The sequence below is a fragment of the Bos mutus genome, chromosome 11 (genome assembly GCF_027580195.1).
Source record: "Bos mutus isolate GX-2022 chromosome 11, NWIPB_WYAK_1.1, whole genome shotgun sequence".
NCBI classification, from domain to species: Eukaryota; Metazoa; Chordata; class Mammalia; order Artiodactyla; family Bovidae; genus Bos; species Bos mutus.
The window spans coordinates 100,903,305-100,915,477 of record NC_091627.1 but is presented as its reverse complement, the minus strand read 5'-3'; the positions used below and the strand labels follow the sequence as shown (position 1 = coordinate 100,915,477).

The 12,173-nt window shown below is 42.7% G+C and overlaps 1 protein-coding gene across 1 annotated transcript; it reads left to right on the top strand.

Annotated features, from left to right (window-relative positions):
* The first annotated feature begins 352 nt into the window (after positions 1–352).
* Positions 353–11,172, top strand: NMS (neuromedin S). Its single transcript, XM_070380204.1, has 10 exons — positions 353–425; positions 2,834–2,889; positions 3,200–3,238; positions 5,175–5,198; positions 5,296–5,349; positions 7,309–7,383; positions 8,792–8,827; positions 9,423–9,464; positions 10,524–10,558; positions 11,070–11,172. The coding sequence occupies exons 1-10, from the start codon at positions 353–355 to the stop codon at positions 11,170–11,172; spliced, it is 537 nt and encodes a 178-aa protein (XP_070236305.1).
* Positions 11,173–12,173: the final 1,001 nt, after the last annotated feature.

Below are 12,173 nucleotides of genomic sequence, written 5' to 3'. Positions count from 1 at the left end.
TGAGTCAGAAATGTTTCTCAAACCACTATAGAATAGCAATTATGACTCTCCACTTTTTATTTTTATTGCTGGTTTGAAAAGATGACTCTACAATGCCTACAATACACCAGGAAGATATTATTCTACAAATAAAGGCCCAGCATGACATTTATGAGAAAGCCATTCCTCCTGCGCAAAGCTGATTTGTGCTCAGCCCATGCGTTCCAAGGCATTGCAAATAAAGGTACCTTCTCCACCCGGCTGGTCAGACACAAGGTGAAGGGTTGTCTGTGCGGTGGAATTTCAGGAAATGCTCAGCTCCTGTCCCAGCAGAACACATCTGTGGCCAGCAAAAAGAATCTGGACTTTGAAGATGAAATATCTTGCCCAGTTCCCATCCATCTTGGCCATCTATTGCTTCTGCCTGCTACAAATTCCTTCCTCAGGTAAGGGGAGCCCCTTCCAGGAGACCCCAGCTGGTCTGAGCTCTAAGGAAGACTGGGACAGACCTTGATCCTTCAAGGCACTTTTGGAAGGAGTCTAGCTTGATTTCCTCACCCACCCTCTAGAAATGGCTTCCATCAGAGAGGAGGGACAAAGCTAGATGTCACAGCCTTTTAGGAGGTTACTTTCCCATGTGGAACTGCCTTTAAACAGCTCTTGCCCTGGGGCTGGCCCCAGGATGTGCCACTGAAACTGTGAGGAATATGAGTCAGGGGGCAACTCCAACATGTTAGTCATATGTGGTAATATATGACCATATATAGAACTTCAGAGTTCTATATGTGGTCTTAGAACTCTGAAGACATGAGAGCAGAGATGGTAATAATTCTGAGCTTACAGTCCCAAAGACTGAAGATTGAGGGACCGTTGGAGAGGGGCAGTGTAGAAGTGAACACAGGAAAAAGGAATCTTTTCATAGTCTTTCCTCTGGATTGGACAAGGATGTTGGGAGGGGTGGTGGTGGGGAAGTGGGGTGGGGGCAGTGTCCCAAGAAGCTCCTGTCTTCCAAGGCTTGGGCGCTGTCCGAGGTGCTGACGGGACTCGGGCAGTCGCATAAACAACTGAGAATCAGTGCGTTTGTAGGGAACAAGGGTTAGGCATGGGGTTCGTAGTCAAAATTTCTTACCCATCTCCAGGTAACTCGCTATATGATACAGGAAGTAGTGGAAGCTCCTGTTGGAAACATAGTTATTTCAAAATTTTAGATATTTCCATTAGAATTTTGGTTTAAGGAGTAGAATATCTGTGAAAATATATTTGACCAGAAAATACACTTCAAATAGCATATTTGTTTTTCCGTGTTCTGCGGTGTAATCACAAAGCTTGGGTGTTGCAAGGAACCATGGAATTTATCTAGTTTAGCCTCTCAAAAGAGCAGGGATCACCTCTATGGTTTCCTTATTTGATTACTTTCAGTGACACTCAGCTCACTACCAGACCAAGTCAGCCAGTATCTGCCTCCCCTGGTTTCCAAAAGCATCTTATTAATATTACAATGTCTTATTACCTTTTATTTACCTGCTTACATATTTATATCCACCTCCCTCTTTTTAAAATTTAATTTTCTGTTCCCTGAGGATGGGGTCCTTATGATCTTTATCATCGTATTGTTAAAACAGAAACTCTTAATAAATCCTTAGGGGATTGTTTTGAATTACTTTGCATTTTTGAATACCTCCAGTCATCAAAAACTTTTTTACATCAAGCTGCAATATGATCATATGTACTTTCTAACCATTAGCCTTAGTTCTGCCCTTTGGGGATATACAGAATAAGACTAATATTTCTTATGACAGTTCTCAAAATAGTTGGAGGCAGTTAACACACGCTTCATAATTTTTCTCTTGGTGAAGGAAACCTACATTCAGTTCCATCAGCTCACCACATATCCTATCATTTCAGGTAGGACTATTACCTTTCAAGGTTGGGACAGTGTTATTTGCATATAGTATTATTTTCTTGGCTTATAGCGAGATGGCAGAGAGCAGAATATCACTGAATATTAAAAAATAAAATATTACTTTTCAGCCAGATATTTCCTGTTTCAGATTTTAAAAATTTGAATTGGGCATCTCATATTTATCCCATTTAATTTCATCTTGTTAGTTTTGATCTATCCTGCAGCTGATTCTTTCAGTTGCAGTATTAACTATTTTTTCAAGTGTTGTGTTGTATGCAAATGAGATGTAGACTTCATTTAGGTCAGATAAAAATCGACAGGCAGAGGGTTCAGGTACATGCCAGTAGCAACTTTCCCCATAATCCTACCCCTGAAGTGTCTGATGAGGCAGAGAGACAAATGGCCATATTTCTTTAAAGTTTCAGGACCAACTCTGTTGCACAATGACTGCATTTTATTAATATAATTAGGAGAAAGATAAAAAATGAAGTAGAAGTGTATTGTAGTGGTAAATACAAAGTTTTGAGGAGGTTGCTTTTAAAATTCATTTTTATTGGAGTATAGCTGATTTACAGTGTTGTGTTAGTTTCTGCTGTACAGCAAAGTGAATCGGCTGTATGTAGACGTATTTCTCCTCTTATTGACACCAATTCTTGATATCCTGTCCCTACACATTCCATGTAAATACAAATTGAGCTATCACCTAGGTGCTTTTTCTCTTCTTTCCTGACTTGCTAACTCTTGGTAAATATGAAAAACCATGCAATTTTAAGTTAATTTTGGCACAAGCCTGAGATTTGCTAGTGGTAGGTAGAAGTGTGTTTTCTTTGTCAGTCCGTTTAACAACACCATATTAATAGAATCACTGTATGTTTTTCATGGTAAAGATTGAAAAGTTGATGCTACTATCTCTTCTGTCCTAATGGAGGTTTTTATGATTTCTCACAATAGGATTTCCTCGACCTTTAGCTGATGCTTCAGATGGCCTGGATATTGTGAAGTTTGAGGTACACCATTGTTCAGTAATGTGAGATTTTTATTTAGTCTTAACCTTGAAAATATCATGTGGACAATGTTCACTTAAAATTATTTTCAGATCAAACTATTTTCAGATCAGATTCTTGGCTACAGCAGAAACACATTGTTGTCATTTTCATGGCCTCATTTAAATTATCTTGGGAGCTGTGTTGAAATTCATGGCCGCTGTGGGAGAAGATAATGCAAGGTTCATAAAGGAAACAATTTTAGAATTTAATTTTAATTCTATTGATTAAGGAATTTGTACTTATCTTTGATTCGTTTTCCTCATTTTTTTAGCAGATGGCATATTGGGCAAGTCTTTCTAGACAACCTAAGGTAAAAAAAATTGATGTAAGTAAGATAATTCTTACAGTGCACCCGTTTATGCTGTAATCAATATCTGTAAATAAGCACTCTTTTGTAACCTACAGAATTCTGTGTGTATGCATTGTGTGTATAAAAATACGGTTTTAGGAAATAACAAGTGAATCTCCTAAATAGAAATGACCATAAAATATTGGTAGTTCATCTGCATTCTTACAATTATCATAGTCGTATATACATATCATATACATAATCACATGCTGAGCTGTGCTTAGTCGCTCAGTCATGTCCTACTTTGTGACCCCATGGACTGTAGCCCGCCAGGCTCCTCTGTCCATGGGATTCTCTAGGCAAGAATACTGGAGTGGGTTGCCATCCCCTCCTCCAGGGGATCATTCCAACCCAGGAATCAAACCCAGGTCTCCCACATTGCAGGTAGATTTTTTACCATCTGAGCCACCAAGGAAGCTGAAGAATACTGGAGTGGGTAGCCTATCCCTTCTCCCGGGGATCTTCCCGACCCAGGAATTGAACCAGGGTCTCCTGCATTGCAGGTGGATTCTTCACCAGCTGAGCTGCCTGGGAAGCCCACATAATCACATATACACATATAATTGCATACTATGCGGGGTTACAGTACTGATCCAAATGGACAGAATTACTTGCTTTCATGGAGCTTATATTCTAGTTGGGGAAACAGTCTACAAGATAGATAACTAAAATTTTAAAAAACATTTTTTTCTCTAAAAAGAAAAAAATAAAGCAAGGAAAGTGCATATGATCTTGAGGGTTGGCGTTCATCACCTAGAAAATCATCTTCAAATTTTTTTTTGACTTGGAAAGTAATGGTATAAAGTTGATAAACATGGTAACAAAAATATTGTTTACCTGATATGTGTCCAGAACATGCACACACACACACACACACACACACACACATACACCACACATACGCAACACACACACACTTCTTGAACAGATGCTCACAAAGAGACCAGGAGTTGTAAAAGTAGTAAATACTTCTGGCTGATTTAGAAATGGTGATGGTAAGGAAGTAGAGAGTTAATGTGCATTGAGCCTCTGCTGTTCATAGTTTAGGTTCGTTTGTGTGTGTGTGTCCATATGCATGTGTGTATGTGTACATGCATAGCACAGACAGAAAGAGAGAATTATGTAAGTATTGGTTACTGAAGAAACTCTCCACAAAGTTTGTAGGAAGATCTACGCACAGCAACAAAATCAAAGTGTTTCTGACAGCTTTCATTTCTGTCTTGATTGAAGTTTGAGCTGATTCAACAATGTTTATAAATGAGATGAGATCAGTCAGTATTATAAATGAGATGAGACCAATAGTAACCAGATATTTGCAGGATCATTCACAGTACATCTTCGAGTAGGATATGCTGCCAGTACAGCTTTTCCTGGGCTGTCATTCATGCAGACAGAACAAAGTGATGCTCTAACAAGGATTTACAAATTAAAAGCTGGGTTTTCTGAAAACAAAAAAAAAAAAAAAACAGTGAAGATTCATGTAGAGAGATTTTAGCAGGGGAAATTGGGCTATATGAACCAACCCTCAAAACACTGAATTCTAGCATATGCCCAGGAGCAAATTAAAAGTTGCAACCATTATTTTATCCTACCTCTTAGTCAGATGGCCATCTGGGAATTGATTAGGGTATTGCTTCAACGAATTATAGAGTGTTTTCCCTGAAGATCGAGAGGGTAAAATAAGATTAAGTTTTAAGGTAATGTTATTGCTGGCAAATTTCCTTTTTGCAAGATTCCACATCAACTACAGCCTTATTAAGGTGGTAAAATGATTTCCTTTTAGACTGCCAATGTATTTTGTAATATTCAGGTAAGTCAAGAAGGTATCTGCTGTAATTTCTACTGGAAACCTGCCCTAGTAAAATTCTATGTGACATCCTCACTATTCTCTTTTCAGGATAATCAAGACATATACAAAAGGGTGAGTACTACCAGCCCAGCAACAAAGTATGCAATTACTACACTTTCGGCAAGTGACACTTAGAATTAAAATCAATCTTTTTTCCCCTCTTATTTAGTTTTTATTTCACTACTCCAGAACTCAGGAGCCGGCGCATCCAGTTAAAACAGGGGTCAGTATTTTATCATAATCATCTTTCTGTAAAAGTCACTTTCCTCTGCCTGCCTTTGTCCCTTCTCATTTAATATAGGCAGATAGGGACTTCCCTGGTGGTCTTGTGGTTAAGACGTCGCCTATCAATGTAGGGGGTACAGGTTCGATCCCTGGTCAGGGAACTATGATCCCACGTGCCTTGGGGCTAAAAAACACAAAACACAAAACAGAAGCAATACTGTAACAAATTCAATAAAGACTTTAAAAAATGGTTCACATCAAAAAAAATCTTTAATACATGCAGATAAATAGAAAAGCAGGGGACTTACACTCTTGGTGCTTTTTTTCCGAGGACTACAAGGATCATTTCTCTCCCTCTGTGAGGAAGGGGCCAGGGAGGTCGACAGATCTGAAAAGCTAGAGAACACATTACAGAGCAGGAAAAATTAGCGAGAAATCACTTTTTATTATGCAGTTAAACACAGGGACAAGAAGAGCCTGGTAAAGACTGAACTCTGTTTACATTGCTCATTATTACCTTTTGTTTTTAAATTTTGGAAAACTACTTTGTTAAGTGTAAAGTGCCATATTCCCAACAGTAATCCATGGATGTCTTTTGTCACTGCCACAGTGTAATATGTGCTGTGGGAATTAAAAGCACCACCTCTAGTTTTCTTATTATAAATTTGAATTATCCTCAGGGAGAGATTGTTGAATTTCTACAGGGTATGATTTGGAGAATACTGGGAAGATCATAGAATAGAATTTTTACTAGAATTTCAATGCAGTCACAGTGATTGGAATTATACTATTAGCAAGTTGCTTATTTAATCAAGACTTTCCAAGTCTTCAGGAAGATCCTTAAAAACAAGCACACAAACAAACATACAAATACCAAGCAAAATGTTTTTTTCCTTAGAGGCAAAGACTCAAGAGTAGTATAGATTCAGTCATGGGGATCAGGTAAAGAGGGGATATCGTCAAGACAGGCCATGGGCGCTGCACGTGGAGCAATGTCAGTAGTGGAAGGGGGCTTCCCCGCAGTCCAGAGGTTAAGACTTTGCCTTCCAATGCAGGGGGTGCAAGTTCAATCCCTGGATGGGGAGCTAAGATCCTACATGCCTCACAGCCAAAAAACCAAAGCATAAGACAGGAGCAATATTGTAACAAATTCAATAAGGACTTTAAAAATGGTTCACATCAAAAAATCTTTAAGAAATAAAAACGGGAGGGAAAAGATACATTCCATGCCTATGATGCAAGTTAACTTTTGTTGTTGTTGTTCAGTCACTACATCGTGTCTGACTCTTCTCTTTTGCGACCCCATGGTCTGTAGGCTCCTCTGTCCACGGGACTTCCCAGGCAAGAGTACTGGAATGGGTTGCCATTTTCTTCTTCAGGGGATCTTCCCAACCCAGGGGTCAAACCCATGTCTCCTGCATTGACAGGTGGATTCTTTACCACTGTGCCACCAGGGAAATAAAAATTAAGTTTTACTTTGAGCCAAAATACCTGGGGAGAATTCACAGGACTAGATAAGGTAGGGTGTGTATGTCTGAGTGTGTGCTGGGCAGTCACAGAAGAGACGTTCAGGGAAATAAGATGCATTGGGTGGTGGTGATGAATGGCACCTTTTAGCCTTGTCCCCTAGAGGAGGGGAGCACACCCGGAGAGCAGAGAGCATCTTCACAGAGATGCTTCTGTGAGATGAAGTGTTCCACTCTAGGACAAATGCTTGAGGTTAACACAGATACAAGTCTGATTTCCCCTACGGGAATGTTTTTAAGTGATGTGTTGGAATGAAATGTGTGAGCCAGGCAAGCGATTCTTTATTGATATCATAAAACTTCAGGCTTAGGCTTGGAAACAGATTTTACTCTGAAAATTAAACCCATTTGTAAGAGGGTGAGCAGACAGGATTGCGCATAGCCCCGGGCTCCGTCCTGGCACCATCTGACCCTCACCGCCTCTTTGCCAGTTTCCTCCCGTGCACCCTCTAATGCGTCTGGCAGCCAAGCTTGCTGATCGAAGGATGAAGACATTTTGGCGGCGCGTATGTACCTTTTCCTTCCACCATACTGTTAATACGGCTAAAAGTTCACTTCGCTGTGATGAATGCCTTTTGTCGCCTTGGGTGGTGCTCGCTGGCATTTCCTCCTTGTACAAGCTTCACACCGTGGCTGCAGGGCTGGGGTGGGGGAGGGGCTGTGGTCCAGCTTCCTGACCATCTTCTCCTCATCGGTGCTCTTCATCCTTTTCCATTCTAGTTTTTGTGCCATTTTTTTCACTTTCTCTGCCCCTTCTTATTCTTCCTCATTACATAGACACCTGCCCTGGTCATACACACTGCTTCCCATTGTCCCACCTGCTCCTTTATTCTTATCTCAGAGATTTGTTTCTTTTTAATATTTTTAATTATTTATATTTGGCTGCTCTGGGTCTTAGGTGCAACATCAGAGCTTTGTTTCTTAAAAAAAAACAAAACTCTAATACTAACACAATGTTGTAAATCAGCTATGTACTAATATTAAATAAAAATTAAATTTTAAAAATGAATCATTTTGATTAAAATTTTTTAAAGTTTAGCTATGACTGGTTTCAGTAATGGGCTTCCCAGGTGGCACTAGTGGTAAAGAAGCCACCTGCCAATGCAGAAGACGCAAGAGACATGGGTTTGATCCCTGGGTCGGGAAGATTCCCTGGAGAAGGGAATGGCAACCCACTCCAGTATTTTTCCCTGGAGAATCCCATGGACAGAGGAACCTGGTGGGCTATAGTCCATAGGGTCGCAAAGAGTCAGACATGACTGAAGCGTCTTAGCATTGCATTGCAGTTTCAGTAATAGCTGAACCTGTTGAAAAAGGTCCATCAGGGTTTTGTTGCATGACACCAAAACAAAGAAACACAATTTTTGGACGATGTGAGTCCAAGTAAGATGACCAACTCATTGCAGTTGGCCCAGAACATGCCTCGGTTTAGCTCTGAAAATGCCAAGACCCCAGAAAATTGCTCACTTCCTGAGAAGCCAGTTGGTCACCCCGAGCATAGGCCATCACATTCCACCTGCTCAGATGCTGACAGCAGGCTTCCAGCTTGAGTCAGCCTCCACTACGGGCCAGATTTACTGGCAAAGATGAGCTGAAAAAACTGAAATCATTTATCCTTGAAAAATATGCCTAAGCCAGGAGTCAATTTCAAGTGGAAGCTGTTGGGAAGAACAAGCAAGTTTAACATTGTCCTAGACCTTAAGGCAACTCAATCAAGAAAACATCCTCACCTTCCAGAATATGAAATTGTAATTGTCTCCAAGGCTAGCTGTCTCCTTGAATGACTTTTTTTGCATCTGACTTCTGGTTATCTTAGAATGGAACCAGGGAGGGGCCAGGTCACAGCACCACTGCAAGCCAGGGAGTAGGGGGTGAGTTTCCTATTAAATGAACCCGGTCCTCTTTCCTTTACAGGATTCCAGGGCCACTGCAGCAGATTTTACCAAAAAGGCAGGTAAACCTTACCGCGAATGCCACCCCCAAAAAGAAAGATCTGCATCTCCTAGAGATCGGGGAATGCTTGCAGGCTCTTTGGACAACTCCTGCAAAGAACTGGCCTCACACTATGCTCTGGAATTCTCTGAGGCTGAGCATCTAACTTGGGGTTTCCCTGGGCTTGTCCTGGAGCAGAAAGGAACCAAGGAGCCATGCCCCTGGATGGTAGTATTTTGTGTCAGTTCTTACAGATGAGTCACGTGGGGCCATCTGCTCCTGGAGATTTGTGTTCTGGCTCAGGGGCCCACAGGCCAGTTGTGCAAATCTGGGGAGGGATCCTGCAGGTGTCATGAACCCCATGTATCAATACCTGTGCTTCTTCAAGTTGACCATGAACCATAAGAACCTGGGACCTTGTTAAAATTCAAATGGCTGGGGCCCAACCCCAGAGAATCAGTGGGCACCTGAGGTTTTGCATTTCTAACAAGTTCCCGGGTGTCGTTGATGTTTTGTGTCTGGGGACCACACTTTGAAAACTACTGCCATAGACATCTTTGAAAGACCTTTGGCACAGCCTGACTGGGTAACAGTTTGTGTTTTTATCTTGCAGGATTACACTGCCACCTTGGGAAGACCGTTTTTCCTTTTCAGGGTAAAGCATGTTTCTTCTTTTCTTTTTTTCACCCTGATTCTGTTCTACCTCCCCCATTATGGAGTTATTACTGAATGAGCCCGGCCAGGGCCCCCTGGTGAGTCACTGAGGGAACTTTCTCCCCCTTAGGGCGTGAGTCATCATTTGGAAAGGCAAAGGTCCAGCGGGACACAGGCTGAGCACAGGAGGCTCCGGGAGGAGCTCAGGGGTGGGAGGCAGGAGCTACGTTGATGGACAGATGCGGGGACCAACCATAGCTGGAGTCCGTTTTCCCTAGCGTGAAGGTCCAGAAAACTTGGCCCTCTCCCGGGAATAGGAGTCTACTGGTCCTTCTCCCGATGGCACTTGAAGCCTCTTGCAAAAGTCACATATGGTCTTTTAGTTCTTGGTGTACCACTCACTAGCTGTTTCACCCCTTGGATCTTCAGTGTTTGCATCAGAAAAACGTGTGAGTCAGACTAAGCGTATGTTCCTCCATCTTCATTCTGTGGTCGCTGGTGCTAAGAGATGCTCTGCAAAGATCAAATACGGTCAAAACCACTGCACCTGACACCCCAGAGTTTACAGAGCACACTTCCATGTCCTCAGGAAACAAGCTCTTTAATGTGGCTCAATCATACATTTCCAAACTTACTTAACCACAGAAATTCTTCCCACCTCCCCGACACCCCAAGTACACCTTTTAAACCTGCATGCCTGTTGGTGGTTGTTGTCTGGAAAGTGCTTGCAGAAACAGTTAGTCTGGGTCTCCATGGTGTCTTTAGGGTGAGAAATCTCATGATGAATGGTTTGGGGATGGTCCTGCCGTATAAACAGAGGCTGAGGGATGGAGTGGTGGGGTGGGGGACAGTGTCAGGGCTGTAGGAGCAGCAGGGGTCCCGAGCACTGTCCAGAGGACCCACAGACCCACTACCAAGCTGAGCGCCCAAGGAAGCTGCTAACATCCCAGTTAGGAGAACAGAAACTTAGGGTCGTAGAGAAAGAGTCTGGAACCAAGAATCAGATTCCAGGCAGTGTGGTCTCAGCACTATAAGTGGCTCCTTTTTGTTTGTTTTCCAGCCAAGGAATGGAAGAAACCTTGACTTTGACACCTGGTAGGATTGTCCAAGGTCAGCCTCTCTGCAACTCTTCTCCAAATAAATGTTTTATGTCAGACATGGGGGAGTGACAGGCAGCCAGAGGGGTGATAGTTTCAAAAAGTGAGGACCATGTGGAACCCCTAAGGACCTCTGCTCCCTCCCTTTCATGCTCTCAGCATCACAGAGACCCCACTGCAGCCTGGCATTGTCCCAAATAAGGCAGTCTTTGCAGGTGCGCTGTCTCCAGCAGCCACTGTGAGGAGGCAGAAGCTTTTGTGACTTCTCACTGGGCCCTTGTGATGAGGCAAATCCACCTATCTGGGATGCTCGGTGGGGAGGAGTTTTCTACAGCGGGAGCATTTCTGACTATAGCCAGGCCAGACTATTCCCTCCATTCAGTTATGCTCAGAGACCCCGAGATGAAATCTCCGGGGATTTCTCGGCTTCTGGCCTGTGATGGTGTTGGGGGAGTCTGAATGAAGGCAACTCTGGACCTTCTCTGTCTCTTACAATGATGTGGTTCCAGGAACATGAGGCTGCTGTCCTTCAGGGGCGCCCCAGCCTCCCAGCTGGAGCACAACCTGGACCAGCCAGCAGTGGCTGAGGCTCTGGCAGGCCAGAGTGTCTGAGAGCTCTGTCCAGATGCTGGGGAGCACACTACCCCAGCTGTACAGAGGGAGCTGGTCCCTGAGGCCATCCCCCTCACGCAGACCTAATGGCCTGATCACTTACAGCAATAGCATATCTCATGAGTCCTGATTATGGGCCTTTATGCCATGTCAAGTGAGGCATTTTTAAATATGTTGTGTAATAACATGACCCTCTGCTTCATCTCCATTCCGATAATGATTCCATCTGTCCTGTACATTTTTCCTTTTTCTTTTTAGAACTCAATGGCAAAAGGAGTCTGGATCAGGCAATCGAGCAATTGTTTTGAACAAACGTCAAATTTCTTTCTGTGAATACTATTTAAAGACGATTCTCTTGCTCTCTCTATTCACTAGAATATTCAATTATGTAAAAAATAAAGTAGCATTGACCTGACATTTTCATTTCTTATTGGAAAGTGTTGGGGGAGGGATTGGATATATTTTTAAAGTGTATGTGTGTTAGTTGCTCAGTCGTGTCCAACTCTTTGTGACCCCATGAACTGTAGCCAACCAGGCTCCTCTGCCCATGGGATTTTTCAGGCAAGAATGCTGGAGTGAGTTGCCATTACCTTCTCCAGGGGAATTCTTCCTGACCCAGGAATCGAACTTGGGTCTCCTGCATTGCAGACAGATTCTTTACTGTCTGAGCCACCAGGAAAGCCTTAAGATACATATGTTTAAAATGTGCTGGATTTGGTATTATTTTAGTATGTCTTGACGACCTTGTTATTATTGAGAGTTGAGAGCACAGGCTTGGGAGTGTCTGGCTGGCTTCAGATCCTGACTCCACCTTTTAGTTGGAGGACTGTGGGTTGGTCACTTTCATGATAAAACAGGGCTGGTAATAAGAGCATCTTCACATCATTTTTGTGATGACTGAGTAGATAGTCCATATAAGGGGCTTAGAGTGGTGGTACCCACTGAGCACTCAGGGGGTGTTGGCTCTAGTTACACTTTGGAGATGAGTTTTGTTATACAAA